Here is a 12,612-nt window from a genome sequence, read left to right on the forward strand (position 1 = left end):
TGTTGTGGAGGTCTTGACCTTGTGTGTGCATGGAAGCCAAGAAGAACTGGATGGGAAGGAAGAAACTGAAGTTGAAACTAAGCAAGATAAATATGATGTTTGTCCAGAAACCATCTGGCTCTTTACCTGCTGATCACTCTGGATGGATAGCACTCCTTCTGAAGGAGCAGGTCTACAACTTTCAGATCCTCCTAGATTCATGACTACTACTGGGTAGGTAAGTGGAAGCTGTGGTTAGGTGGAATTTTATCCAGCTTTAGCTAGTATGCCAATTATAGCCCTACCTGGAACAGGAGGCCCTGACAACAATTACCCATACTCTTATTATCTCTAGTTGAGACTACTGCAATGTACTCTACATGGGACTCCCTTTGAAGACTACGTGGAACTTGCAGTTCATACCAAGTGCAGCAGCCTATTTACTGGTTGCAACAGCTGTCATAATCATATAATCCTGGTGTTATGGGCATTGCATTGGTTGCCAATAATGCTGTCATTGCCTACTGAACCCTACATGGTGTGATACACTTACATACTTTCAAGATTGCCTGTTTCAAGCAGAACTGATCCATTCACTGTGAACATCCAGATTAACTATGTTGAGTTTCCCCCCAGTAAGATCTGAGGGGTAGCTATAAAACAATGCATTGTAAGAAAGCAAGTTGTTATTCTACTTTTATCAATTTAAAGACATTAAGCAATTTATTGAGAGCAGGCCTTTGAGAAAGCTGGTATGAACTACTTCTTACCTAGATAAATTCTCTTGTGTGATTAAAGATGGTGGTGGGCTTATACTATCAGTTCCCCCAGGACAGAAGCTTTTAGTGATCCAAGTAACTTTCAGTTCTACTACCTGTACCTAGGGAACAAAAAGGTGGATTTTAAGAAAAGTATTTCATTAGAATGTCCTTGTACTTTGTAACTAAAGCCATTTGCAAAATTAAAATACAATTTCTGATAGTGTTTACTTTTTTGAGCCACCCTCCAGGGTCTTTTGTCTTACATTCTGAATTTCCTTTTGATTTCCATCTCTTTCTGGGATATAATCCTAATATTAATAATGCATCTTAAAGAGATGCACAACATATTAGACAAATATATATTTTTTTATTTTCTGCTAGCCCTTCAGCATAGGCCAGGTCAGGAAACAGATAGCACAAAGATTGTAGTACAGGACTGCCACTTTATTATTGTAGGTATAACAACAAAATCTTGAAAGTCTGACTGGTTTTCCCCCCCTGCCTCCTTTTAAACCAAACAGAATCAAGGGCAGGTTTATTATGAATTTCTTTCTCATGCCTCCACCTTTCCTAGGGCTGAACTGTCTCTTATTTTCCCTTATTTGTTCCTGCATACAGTGGGGCAAAAAAGTATTTAGTCAGCCACCAATTGTGCAAGTTCTCCCACTTAAAAAGATGACAGAGGCCTGTAATTTTCATCATAGGTACACCTCAACTATGAGAGACAAAATGAGAAAAAAAATCCAGAAAATCACATTGTCTGATTTTTAAAGAATTTATTTGCAAATCATGGTGGAAAATAAGTATTTGGTCACCTACAAACAAGCAAGATGTCTGGCTCTCACAGACCTGTAACTACTTCTTTAAGAGGCTCCTCTGTCCTCCACTTGTTACCTGTAGTAATGGCACCTGTTTGACCTTGTTATCAGTATAAAAGACACCTGTCCACAACCTCAAACAGTCACACTCCAAACTCCACTATGGCCAAGACCAAAGAGCTGTCGAAGGACACCAGAAACAAAACTGTAGACCTGCACCAGGCTGGGAAGATTGAATCTGCAATAGGCAAGCAGCTTGGTGTGAAGAAATCAACTGTGGGAGCAATAATTAGAAAATGGAAGACATACAAGACCACTGATAATCTCCCTCGATCTGGGGCTCCATGCAAGATCTCACCCTGTGGGGTCAAAATGATCACAAGAATGGTGAGCAAAAATCCCAGAACCACATGGGGGGACCTAGTGAATGACCTGCAGAGAGCTGGGACCAAAGTAACAAAGGCTACCATCAGTAACACACTACGCCGCCAGGGACTCAAATCCTGCAGTGCCAGATGTGTCCCCCTGCTTAAGCCAGTACATGTCCGGGCCCATCTGAAGTTTGCTAGAGAGCATTTGGATGATCCAGAAGAGGATTGGGAGAATGTCATATAGTCAGATGAAACCAAAGTAGAACGTTTTGGTCTAAACTCAACTTGTTGTGTTTGGAGGAGAGAGAATGCTGAGTTGCATCCAAAGAACACCATACCTACTGTGAAGCATGGGGGTGGAAACATCATGCTTTGGGGCTGTTTTTCTGCAAAGGGACCAAGACGACTGATCCGTGTAAAGGGAAGAATGAATGGGGCCATGTATCATGAGATTTTGAGTGAACACCTCCTTCCATCAGCAAGGGCATTGAAGATGAAACGTGGCTGGGTCTTTCAGCATGACGATGCCAAACACACCGCCCAGGCAACAAAGGAGTGGCTTCGTAAGAAGCATTTCAAGGTCCTGGAGTGGCCTAGCCAGTCTCCAGATCTCAACCCCATGGAAAACCTTTGGAGGGAGTTGAAAGTCCGTGTTGCCCAGCGACAGCCCCAAAACATCACTGCTCTAGAGGAGATCCGCATGGAGGAATGGGCCAAAATACCAGCAACAGTGTGTGAAAACCTTGTGAAGACTTACAGAAAACGTTTGACCTCTGTCATTGCCAACAAAGGATATATAACAAAGTATTGAGATGAACTTTTGATATTGACCAAATACTTATTTTCCACCATGATTTGCAAATAAATTCTTTAAAAATCAGACAATGTGATTTTCTGGATTTTTTTCCCCCATTTTGTCTCTCATAGTTGAGGTATACCTATGATGAAAATTACAGGCCTCTCTCATCTTTTTAAGTGGGAGAACTTGCACAATTGGTGGCTGACTAAATACTTTTTTGCCCCACTGTACCTTCTTCAAGGTTATCTCTACATTCCTCTGCATTTACCTGTCAAGAGGCATCCTTTACTAAGGATTCCTCTGTTCAAATACTAAAAATCTAATATCTACATGGAGGTAACTTCCATATTATAGACTTTTTCTATTAGGAACTCAGACTATGAACTGAGCAAGAAAAAAAAATGCTGAAATGGGATTGTTTCTCAAACAGCAGGCTAGTCCCCCTCTGAGTTTACACAGTCATCTGAAGACTGCACACCAGGCTTTGTTTTGGGGAAAATCCAAATGATGATCTCATAATAGGGTTAGCTCACTGAAACATACCTCTTCTACCACAACTCTGAATTTGCTCTTCGTACTGAGTACAGGTTTCACTCCTGAAAGCCACTGCACATTTGAGAAGACTTTTGAAGGACCAATGAGAACTTGCCCAGGATAAAAGCCATATGAATCATCAAAAAAGAGGCCCTGAAAAAATGAAACAAAATGAGAAGCACGAGTCAGATATTATGAAATCATGATTTGTCCCAGTGGAATGCAATTCCTGCATTTTACCCTTATTTTTATCATTAAGGAAATACTTAAGAACTTGGGGCTAGTCTTCCTGCTCCTCCTAAAGTGCTTTTTTCTGTTCTAGTCAATTAGTTTCTAGCCATTTCTAAATGACGACAGAAATCTCATATAGAATTATGACTGGCTAAAGTACAAGGAATTCAGAGGTACAAGGAAACAAACACATAATTTCAACTGACCACAATAATAGAAAAACCTACTATTAACCTGTGCTAATTAACATCTTGAGCCTTTGGCAATAAACTGCATTCTCTGAGTGTGCTTCCTTACTTATAAAGCTGGTAACAACTGTTACTTATGCATGAATTGTCCAACTATTAGGCAGGCAAAGAGAAGACTATTAGCCTATATGAATAGTACCTGAGAGCAATAGCTTACTTGTTTCTATAAGCAACAATGGGGAGATGTCTATTTGTTGAGAAGGGCCAGGTCTTGCTGCATTTATTTTTTTCCAAGCAAAAATTATTGTCAGCCATTTACTTTTTGGCAGGAGAAAACACTGTATTAAAAACATTTGGATAGGATCAAAACTCTGGTGATGTTTTTGAAGTATATGGAACAAAGTGGATTGTCTCCATCTGAATGATTTTTAGCTTCAAATACCCACACATAACAGTTATGCCCTAAGCTGCTATTTGCAGTCAGAAAAATGTTTAACTATTTCATTACATTACATGATAATAGCAAATCTAACTCTCTCCCCACTCCTTTCCCAAATCCCTAACACTGAATAATGTTTCAGCTAGGCTATGTTCTAGCAAGTCCTCAAGAATATGCTGAAATGTATATCTACAAATTAAGAATTATTAAAAATGATGAAAAAAACTTACTGAATCACTGACATGTGGGCAGACATCATAGAGTTTTGCTGCATCTTCTGTGCTCATGGAACATCTGAAGAAACACAAAATCATTGGGAAACAGACTGCATAAGAGTTAGCAGAACCTTCTTAACAGCATATTTTAGTTTACATGCTCTTATACTAAAACTTAACAAATTTAACCAATGTAGTAAATGTAGTAAAATGTAGTACATGATACTGTATCCTATATACAGGTCATTATCAACCCATTTTGAAAAATGATTCAGTATGTGATAACTGAATAGAAAAGGGACTGCTGCAAAAAATTAATACGTTTTGGGGAAAATATTGAGCTCCTATCCATCAGTTTGGAAGTGATAAATATCAATATTGGTTGAGTTGAGAAAGTAGCATAATTAGTAATTTTAAGGGAAGGTGTGATCCTGCAATTCTCAGGCAACTCCAAATAATTATGATAGCAATTCTTTCAAATTCTCCACTTCCCACTTTCCTCACTAAATTAGATAGGTATGGGGCACAAGTTATATGCTGGCATGTTATAGGCAGTGGTAAAAAGAAACAGAACTGATCTCAGGAGAAAAAGGAAAAGAGGGTTCATGTTTTTTTTCCAAGTTAATTTTTTATCTTACGTCATAATAAAACTAAGCAACTGAATCAGGAAATGATACAAACGATTATCTAGAGAGGAAAGTTAGACACAGGAGTGTAGTAAATTGCCTTTATATACTGAATCAAATCATTGTCCATTAAACTCAGTATATATTTCACTTTGACTGTTGAGAACTCTCCAGAATTTCAGGCAGAAGTCTTTCTTAGCCAGTCCTAACTGGAGATGCTAAGAACTGAACCTGGACGTTTTTGCATGCAAGCCATTTTTTTTTTTTATTGAGCTCCCCCCACCTCCAAGATTTATCTATATTAATTGTTGTTAGTAACTAGGCTATACACACATGGGGGAAAAAATGCAGATATAACCAAACTGTATGGATCCCCAGCATGGCATCTGGGGCAATATCCTTTCATGTTCACCAAGCTTTCTACACTATCTGATTTTATTTTTTAAAGTTTATTTTAATTAGTTAGCATGCAGCAAACAAATCAATAACATCAAACATAACCATATACTCAACAATGCCCTCAGATTCCCCAGACACCCTGGGGCACTCCTAGTAAATAAAATGAGACTCTGTTCTTTTTGCCATCTGGTAAATGGATGTTCTACAATTGGCTACATCAGCCATGCACAACAATTTTGTGAAAGTGCTTATAACATGGTCACAAAATTCTAGTCTGCCCACCGGCCCAAAAAAGGCTGAAGTGTCCTGACACATACAGCCTAAGAGGGCCCTACTGTATGAAGCCCTAATGTTAAGACCAATATGAAGGCCTTTAATAAAGCCTGTTATTGTTATGGTTGAGTAAGATACTTGGGAATAGATGGATATATTTATATATTACCCATGACATTATAAGAAATATAGCTTTAATACAGACAAAAATGTCTTACATTCTACAGATTTTAGGAGAGACATATGGGGCCAGAAAAATGTACTCAAGGTGCTGAATTCAAACAGAGTTGTCATCCTTGTTCAATACAATGAAATGAGGATACTACCATCAGGGCAGATGATCTGCTCAAACAATGAGATAGTAAAGTACTACTGGTAAATACTGAGATTAATTCACTTATATAACATGTAGTTCAGAAATAGTAATTATAGACTATCAATTATATCTAACAATAACAGTATTTCCAGAGTTAGCGTCCAATTCTCCAGCCTTCTCAAAAAGGGTGTCCTCTATACGTTTTGGCTACAACTTTCTCTGTACTGTATCTGACAGTAGCCATGTTAACTGGAACTGATGAGAGTTGTAGTCCAAAATATCTGGAGAGCATGATTCAGATAAGCAAATATCAGAAGAGTTTATTAATTGGAAATTTACTTTTTTACTTAACTAGCTGCTTCAACAAAGTTCTTATGTGCTTGCTGTATAATCCAGGTACCCCACAGCCTCCCACTATAACATAAAAGCCTCCTAAAACTGACATTATGCAACTACATGGGCTGGCCAATGGAGCTTTTGCAGGCAAGACAGATAGACGAGTTAACATACAAATAGTAATGTTAGGAATGCAAGAGCCAAGCAATCATCCCAAATTGCCAGTTTTCACTCAGGTTATGCAGGTAACTTTGAAATAATCCCCAACTTCTTATTAAGGATTCTATACTGCAATAGATTTATCAACATAAATCTTATCTGAAGAATAAGAGTACAACTAACAAATCCTAACAAATCAGTGTTATGAGACTTTAATTCAGAACTTAATTATCTGGGAGTAAGTTTAATAGGACTTACTCCTTGATAAGCATGTGTAGAAGACAGCCCTTAAGAACCTATATTTATTCAATAGCTAATCACATGCTCCATAGCAGAAGCAACAGAAATACCTGGCGCCATTGGAGAGCTTCAGAATGATTTGGTTCTTTAAATCATACACCTTTCCAAGCCACCAGTCATAGGCTATGCAGTCACCATACATAAAGGGCTGAGGGGGAAGGAGAGAGTTAGAATACCTGATTTCTTAGTTTATTTTATCAGAGATTATTTTAACTCAATTAAATTCATAAAATTGTAATAGGGTAAACTAACTCAAAGAAGGAACTACCTCAAGTGCAAATGAACATGATCAATTGAACATCTTCCAGATAAGGAATTTTCCCTCCTTTATAAATCCAGTATGCAGATATGTATTAATGTCTGTATTTGATGACCAATGTCATAGTGAAGCTGAACAATCAAATATAAAAATAGCTGGAAACATCCCGGACCAATCTTACATATAAAGTGTTCCAAGAAAAGACAGAATGTTTTGTGTGACAATAAATTGAGAGGTAGTTTCCTCAGCCTTGTAAGAACTGTGTGACACCCAGTGTGATATAGTGGTTAAAGTACTGGTCTGGCACTGGCAAGCCCCAGATTCTACACCCTCAGCAATGGAAGCTCACTGTGTGATTTTCGGCCAGTCACTCTCTCTCAGTCCAATTTATCTGACAGAGTTTTTGTTACAGGAATAAATAGAATGGGGGACTATGCATATCACCTTAAACTCCTGTATGAAAGAAGGGATATAAATCTAACAAATAAACAAACTGTGGTTGATGGAAGTGTAACACTTCTCATCTTTTTAAGAAGGATTTTAGAGCACGATCAAAGCATTTAAGTAGAAAAAGAGTTAAAAAGTTAATTAAAAAAAGATAATATACTGTAAACAGCTAGGAAAACAAACAAATGCAGTTAGAAATTAGCAAGTTCTTATACATTCCTAATATAGGAAACAGTATTGCATTATCTGTTTCATATTCCACACAGTAATGTTTGCAGGAAAGCAGCTTACAGGGGTTGTTCTTGTTGCTTTTATTATTTTTATATCCTGCCTTTATTTTGTACAATGCAAATAGCATGCATAATGCTCCTGCCACCTATTTTCCCCATAACAACAACTCTGTGAGGTAGGCTGGGCTGAGAGAGAGTGATTGCCTCAAAGTCACCAGCCAGCATTCACACCTAAGGAAGGCCTAGAACTCACAGGCTTCCAGTTTCTAGGCCAGCACCTTAGCCACTATTAATAATTTGTTGAAACAATTTAATAGTAAGACAGAGGAGGAAGGAAAAATAATATTCTAGTGGAGATTAAATCCAGAATTTGATTTTATTCTGAAAGAATAGAAGGACATGCTCTGTGTTATAATAAGGGCAAGAGCTTACAAACTGGATATCAAAACTAGAGATGCAAAGGCACAGAAAAAAATCTGGAATAACTGAAAAAATATATTATGAAATATCTTCTAATAGTGTACTTTTAAATGATGCATAACATGGCTAAGAAAAGTGTTCATGAATTGTTAGTCAGCCTTTACTCCCCAAAATGATTTCTAAAAACTACATATGGGAAGAGTTTTATGTAAGAATATTTACAGTATCAAGTCAATACAATTCCTGTACAGAGAGGACAAGCTATTTGATACAACTCTGTGTACTGGACAAGAATGCATTTCTTCCTTAAAGGGCTCTGACATTTATTTTTATAGGACAGGAAAGCATTCTTTGTTTATTGATCTTCTCCTGTTGGTTTCTGATCTAGAGGTCAGTCAATCTGTTCTTATTCTCCCCAAGGCTTCAAAGCACTCAGAATGCAGGAAACATTTACAGTATTTGTATCTCTACAGGGTGCTAAAATTAAGTTTTACATACAGTTACTTTTCTTCCCCAAATAACCATTTCCCTTCAAAGCCCTAGAAAAAAAAGGCTCTTTTTTATTACTTCAACATTTCTAGAAATGTTTTGTATATAGCCACAAGTAACAAACCATCTACAGAAAGGCCTTAGATGACTACCTTAATATAGAGGCAGATTGATGTGGAATCCCAAATCTTCTAAGATTTAAAGGAATTACTCTCTCTAGATCAAATGTGAGCTTTATTAACTGACATTGCTTATTATTCCTGTTGATTTCAAGTTAAATTTGTGACCTAGAAGAGTTCTTGCTGTGTCAGGCTAAGTAGTTTAAAGCATTCTCACCCAGATATTCTGAAGATCTTTGCTGTTGACAGGATACAAGATACAGTTGGTTCCCACCAGTTTTACTGCACACTCTATATTGACATCAACAACCGTCCCACACTGGCTGTCCTGGAAAGGAAAACAAATATTTCCTTAAACTTCAACATAGTTTCAAATTTTGCTGAAGCAGAACCCAAGAATCTTGAAGGCTTCACCCACTGCTTACCATAGAAAGAGAATTCAAGACCCATGAAATACAGCCTAACAAGGTGAATAAAGAGCTTTAATGTTTTTTTCCCTATTCACTGGGCAAGAAAACTGCTGCCTCCACACTCCTTTCATGTTTCCACATCCATCACTCTTATCTGAAATTTCTTTGTAAGTGTGGAACTCCTATATCAGATAAACTATTTCTCAGACTAGATAGCATCTGCCCAGTATCTGAGATTTCAGAACAAGGAGGATAGTCTTTATATACAAGTCAATTCAGATTAGTGTCAAAAGAATTCTACAGAAAACCAGTATTTCCCAAATACTATTTCATGCATTCAAGTGTCAATGATTATTGAGCTTGTATTCTTTGAACATTTAGAAATGTGCCAAATACTTTATTCCTATCTGTAGAACAAATATCAGTACACAGTATCAGTGGTACCTCGGGTTATGAACGCCTCTACTAACGAACATTTCGGGTTACGACCAGCTTCGGCAGGAAAAATTTACCTCGGGTTACAAACTCGCCTCAACTTACGAACCGGATCCGCGGCCATTTTCCCTGCTGCCACGTGGTCGCGGCTTCCTGTGGGTGAGGTCACGGTAGCAAGGAGACGTTCGGTGAGGTTTGTGGTGTGTTTTGTGGTGTTTTGCGAAGGTTTTTGGTGTGTGTGTTAGCATGGCTCCAAAGAAAATGCAGAGCAGGCTTGGCAGGAGTAAGGCTCTGAAGAGAAAATTGCCTCGGGTTGCGACCAAATTCGGGTCGCACGGATTAACCGGATTTACATTGAACCCTATGGGGAAATTTGCCTCGGGTTGCGACCAAATTCGGAGGGCGGAACGGATTAACCGGATTTACATTGAACCTTATGGGAAACTTTACCTCGACTTGAGACCAACTCGAGTTGCAACCAGAGTCACGGAACGGATTAAGTTCGTATCCCGAGGTACCACTGTACTGTCATGTATCCTAACAATTGCGGATGTCCTTTTTCTCCCTCTGGTTCTTCAGAATTAAAGCATTATTTAATTAAAATAATTAATTACCAAGTGGATGAAATACTATTTTTGATGCCCCTTGTGCCTACATATACTACTTGCTTGCTGAGAAAGTAGTTACAAATCTAGATACATCATTATCTTTTCGTAATCTGGCAACTGCTAGAATAACATTTGATTTATTTATTAATGAGTGGCATCCACTTAAAAATGGAGCCAACAGCTGACTTCCACAGCTATTCTCAAACATCAGGATTTATTAAAGGACACATTTACACTGAAGAGATCTGTCAATATAAAATAAATGAATTACAGTACTTCAGGGAAGATAAGGCTATTAATGGCTCTAGTCATGATGACCAGACATTGACGAATATATCAGCAACCTGCCTCTTAATATCAGTTGCTACGGATCACAAGCTGATAGTACTATTATAATCTGTTCTGCCTGTGGGCTTCTCACAGGCATCTGCACACCAGCAGGAATGGAACGCTGGACCGATAGCCAGGCATAGCATGTATCTTTTTTTGGACATTACCCACGTAAGTTTCTCTCTCCAAAAAACAAACAACTGGTAAGTACATGGGTCTTATCAACATACAGCAGGAGGGATTTCCAAAGAGATACCAAACCCTTTATTATCAAGGGTAACTTTAAAATTCTGAACATGATATCCATGCACAGTAGTATGTCAAACAGAAATGCTAAGGTCCCATGATTGGATATAGGTTACAACTGTAATGTACACTAAGAGGTTACTCCTTACAATGCAGGTGTACAAGAACAGTGATTCAGAAGGACTCAAGATTTCTTAAAATATATATATTCCACTCTATTCCTTATCTCATTGTTCAAGGGTCTTATATATCCTTTTTAAAAATGGAATATGGTCAATTCACACACACAAGCTTAAAACACTTCCAACAATGGATTCCTAATTTTCAAATCAAGTAAAGCTTCAAAAATTTCCATGATCACTGAGTGCAGGAAATTCCAAACACTGCAGCATACGCATTTCCCCCTTTCATTCAAAACTATGCAGCATGTGTTTATATTACTGAGTGTAAACAAAAAATTTTATAAATCTGAATGCTGGTACGTTAAAAGTCTTCCACTATGCAAAGAATATTAGAGGACTTCTGGTATATATTTGCTGTAATTTCTTTGTTGTGAAACAAAGTAGTATTGGATATCTTTCTAATCTGATACTTTTCTAGGTACAGACTTAACATTTATGTTTTGACCCAGAACCTTTAGAGGATTTTCTGTATGTGAATATATGTGAATAAGTATGCGTGGGCAGCACATAAATTGATAAAAACAAAATAAAATAAAATAAGATTTTATAAATTAGCTCTGGCTGATACTTATGGAATCTAATACTTTTAATGTTTTTCTAATTATTTTCCCATTGTGTGACTCTAACTCCTATTTGTGCATTTACAGATGATGATTTATACTTTTCTTCTTTCTCAACCACTTGATTTCTTTGTCACTAAGAAAAATGTTTACTGAATCCTGAAGAAAACTGCTGACTGGCAAATATCTAGCTTTTTACTTGTATCTTTAATAATATTTATTCAAATCTGAATAAGTACAAATTGTTCTCTTCAGAAATCAGTACCCTAGCCAGAAGATAATCTGTGAACAGCAATTCACCCTCAGTGCTGATACTGCTGATCTAGCCCCACACATCACATGCTATCATGCTTACCTTTGAGCACTATTTTCACATGTGTATTAAAAAACACCATTACTTCTATGGAGATAAATTATCTGGCCCTTGTAAAATATATCAGTTGCAGCAAAATTTAATAGTAATGACACATGATATTGTTTTGTTTCTTTGTCCTATACACAGCAAGACTTACACGTGAGCCCATGTGCCTGACGACATCTCGAGGCACCACTGATCTGTCTTCGAGCTTCAACTACGGTGAGAAAAAGAAAGGGAAGGTAATCAGTATTAATTCTAACCATGCTTGACTACATGAACAGCTAGTATCAATAATGAAGATTAGTGATTTAAAAAAAAAAATTATATACAGATAACACATTCCTTCAAAATCTTATCATTAGATGTAACAGCAATGAATACATAATGAAGTTTACAATCATACAGTACAATTTTTGCATCTCTACTTGGAATCCAACAAGAATATAATTATTCTATTATATTTGTACTTTGTCATTCCTCAAAGGAGCTCAGGCTTACTCCAATAGGTTCCTGGAGTATCTTCCACTGAGATACTTAAGAAGACCTATCTTGCTTACTGCCAGAATCAGACTACACAACATGTGCTTAAACTGTTCTTTCATCAGTAGCCCGAGTATCATCATTAATAGCTGTTACAATACCATATAATCACTGCAGTGGAGATGCCATACAAACTTACCTTCCTTCAGAATAGCATGTGCTATCCGGATTACTGTAATGGAAGGGTAAGTATTCTTACATCTGCAAGGGCTTTGGTGCACAAAAGAGTGCAGTC

The 12,612-nt window shown here is 37.5% G+C and overlaps 1 protein-coding gene across 2 annotated transcripts in view; it reads right to left on the reverse strand.

Annotated features, from left to right (window-relative positions):
- UBE2O (ubiquitin conjugating enzyme E2 O) overlaps nt 1-12,612 on the reverse strand; it is an 86,233-nt gene that overhangs the window by 38,049 nt on the left and 35,572 nt on the right. For both annotated transcript variants that reach the window (XM_088133398.1, XM_007431846.3), the window contains exons 2-7: nt 11,992-12,051; nt 8,926-9,036; nt 6,795-6,892; nt 4,351-4,414; nt 3,272-3,415; nt 750-859 (exon numbers count right to left, since the gene is read on the reverse strand). In XM_088133398.1, coding sequence (XP_087989524.1) covers nt 750-859; nt 3,272-3,415; nt 4,351-4,414; nt 6,795-6,892; nt 8,926-9,036; nt 11,992-12,051 — 587 coding nt within the window. The remainder of the gene's footprint in view (nt 1-749; nt 860-3,271; nt 3,416-4,350; nt 4,415-6,794; nt 6,893-8,925; nt 9,037-11,991; nt 12,052-12,612) is intronic.

This window comes from Python bivittatus, unplaced genomic scaffold (genome assembly GCF_059951505.1).
Source record: "Python bivittatus isolate LINGU-HERP-01145 unplaced genomic scaffold, Pbiv_v1 ctg000080_np1212, whole genome shotgun sequence".
NCBI classification, from domain to species: Eukaryota; Metazoa; Chordata; class Lepidosauria; order Squamata; family Pythonidae; genus Python; species Python bivittatus.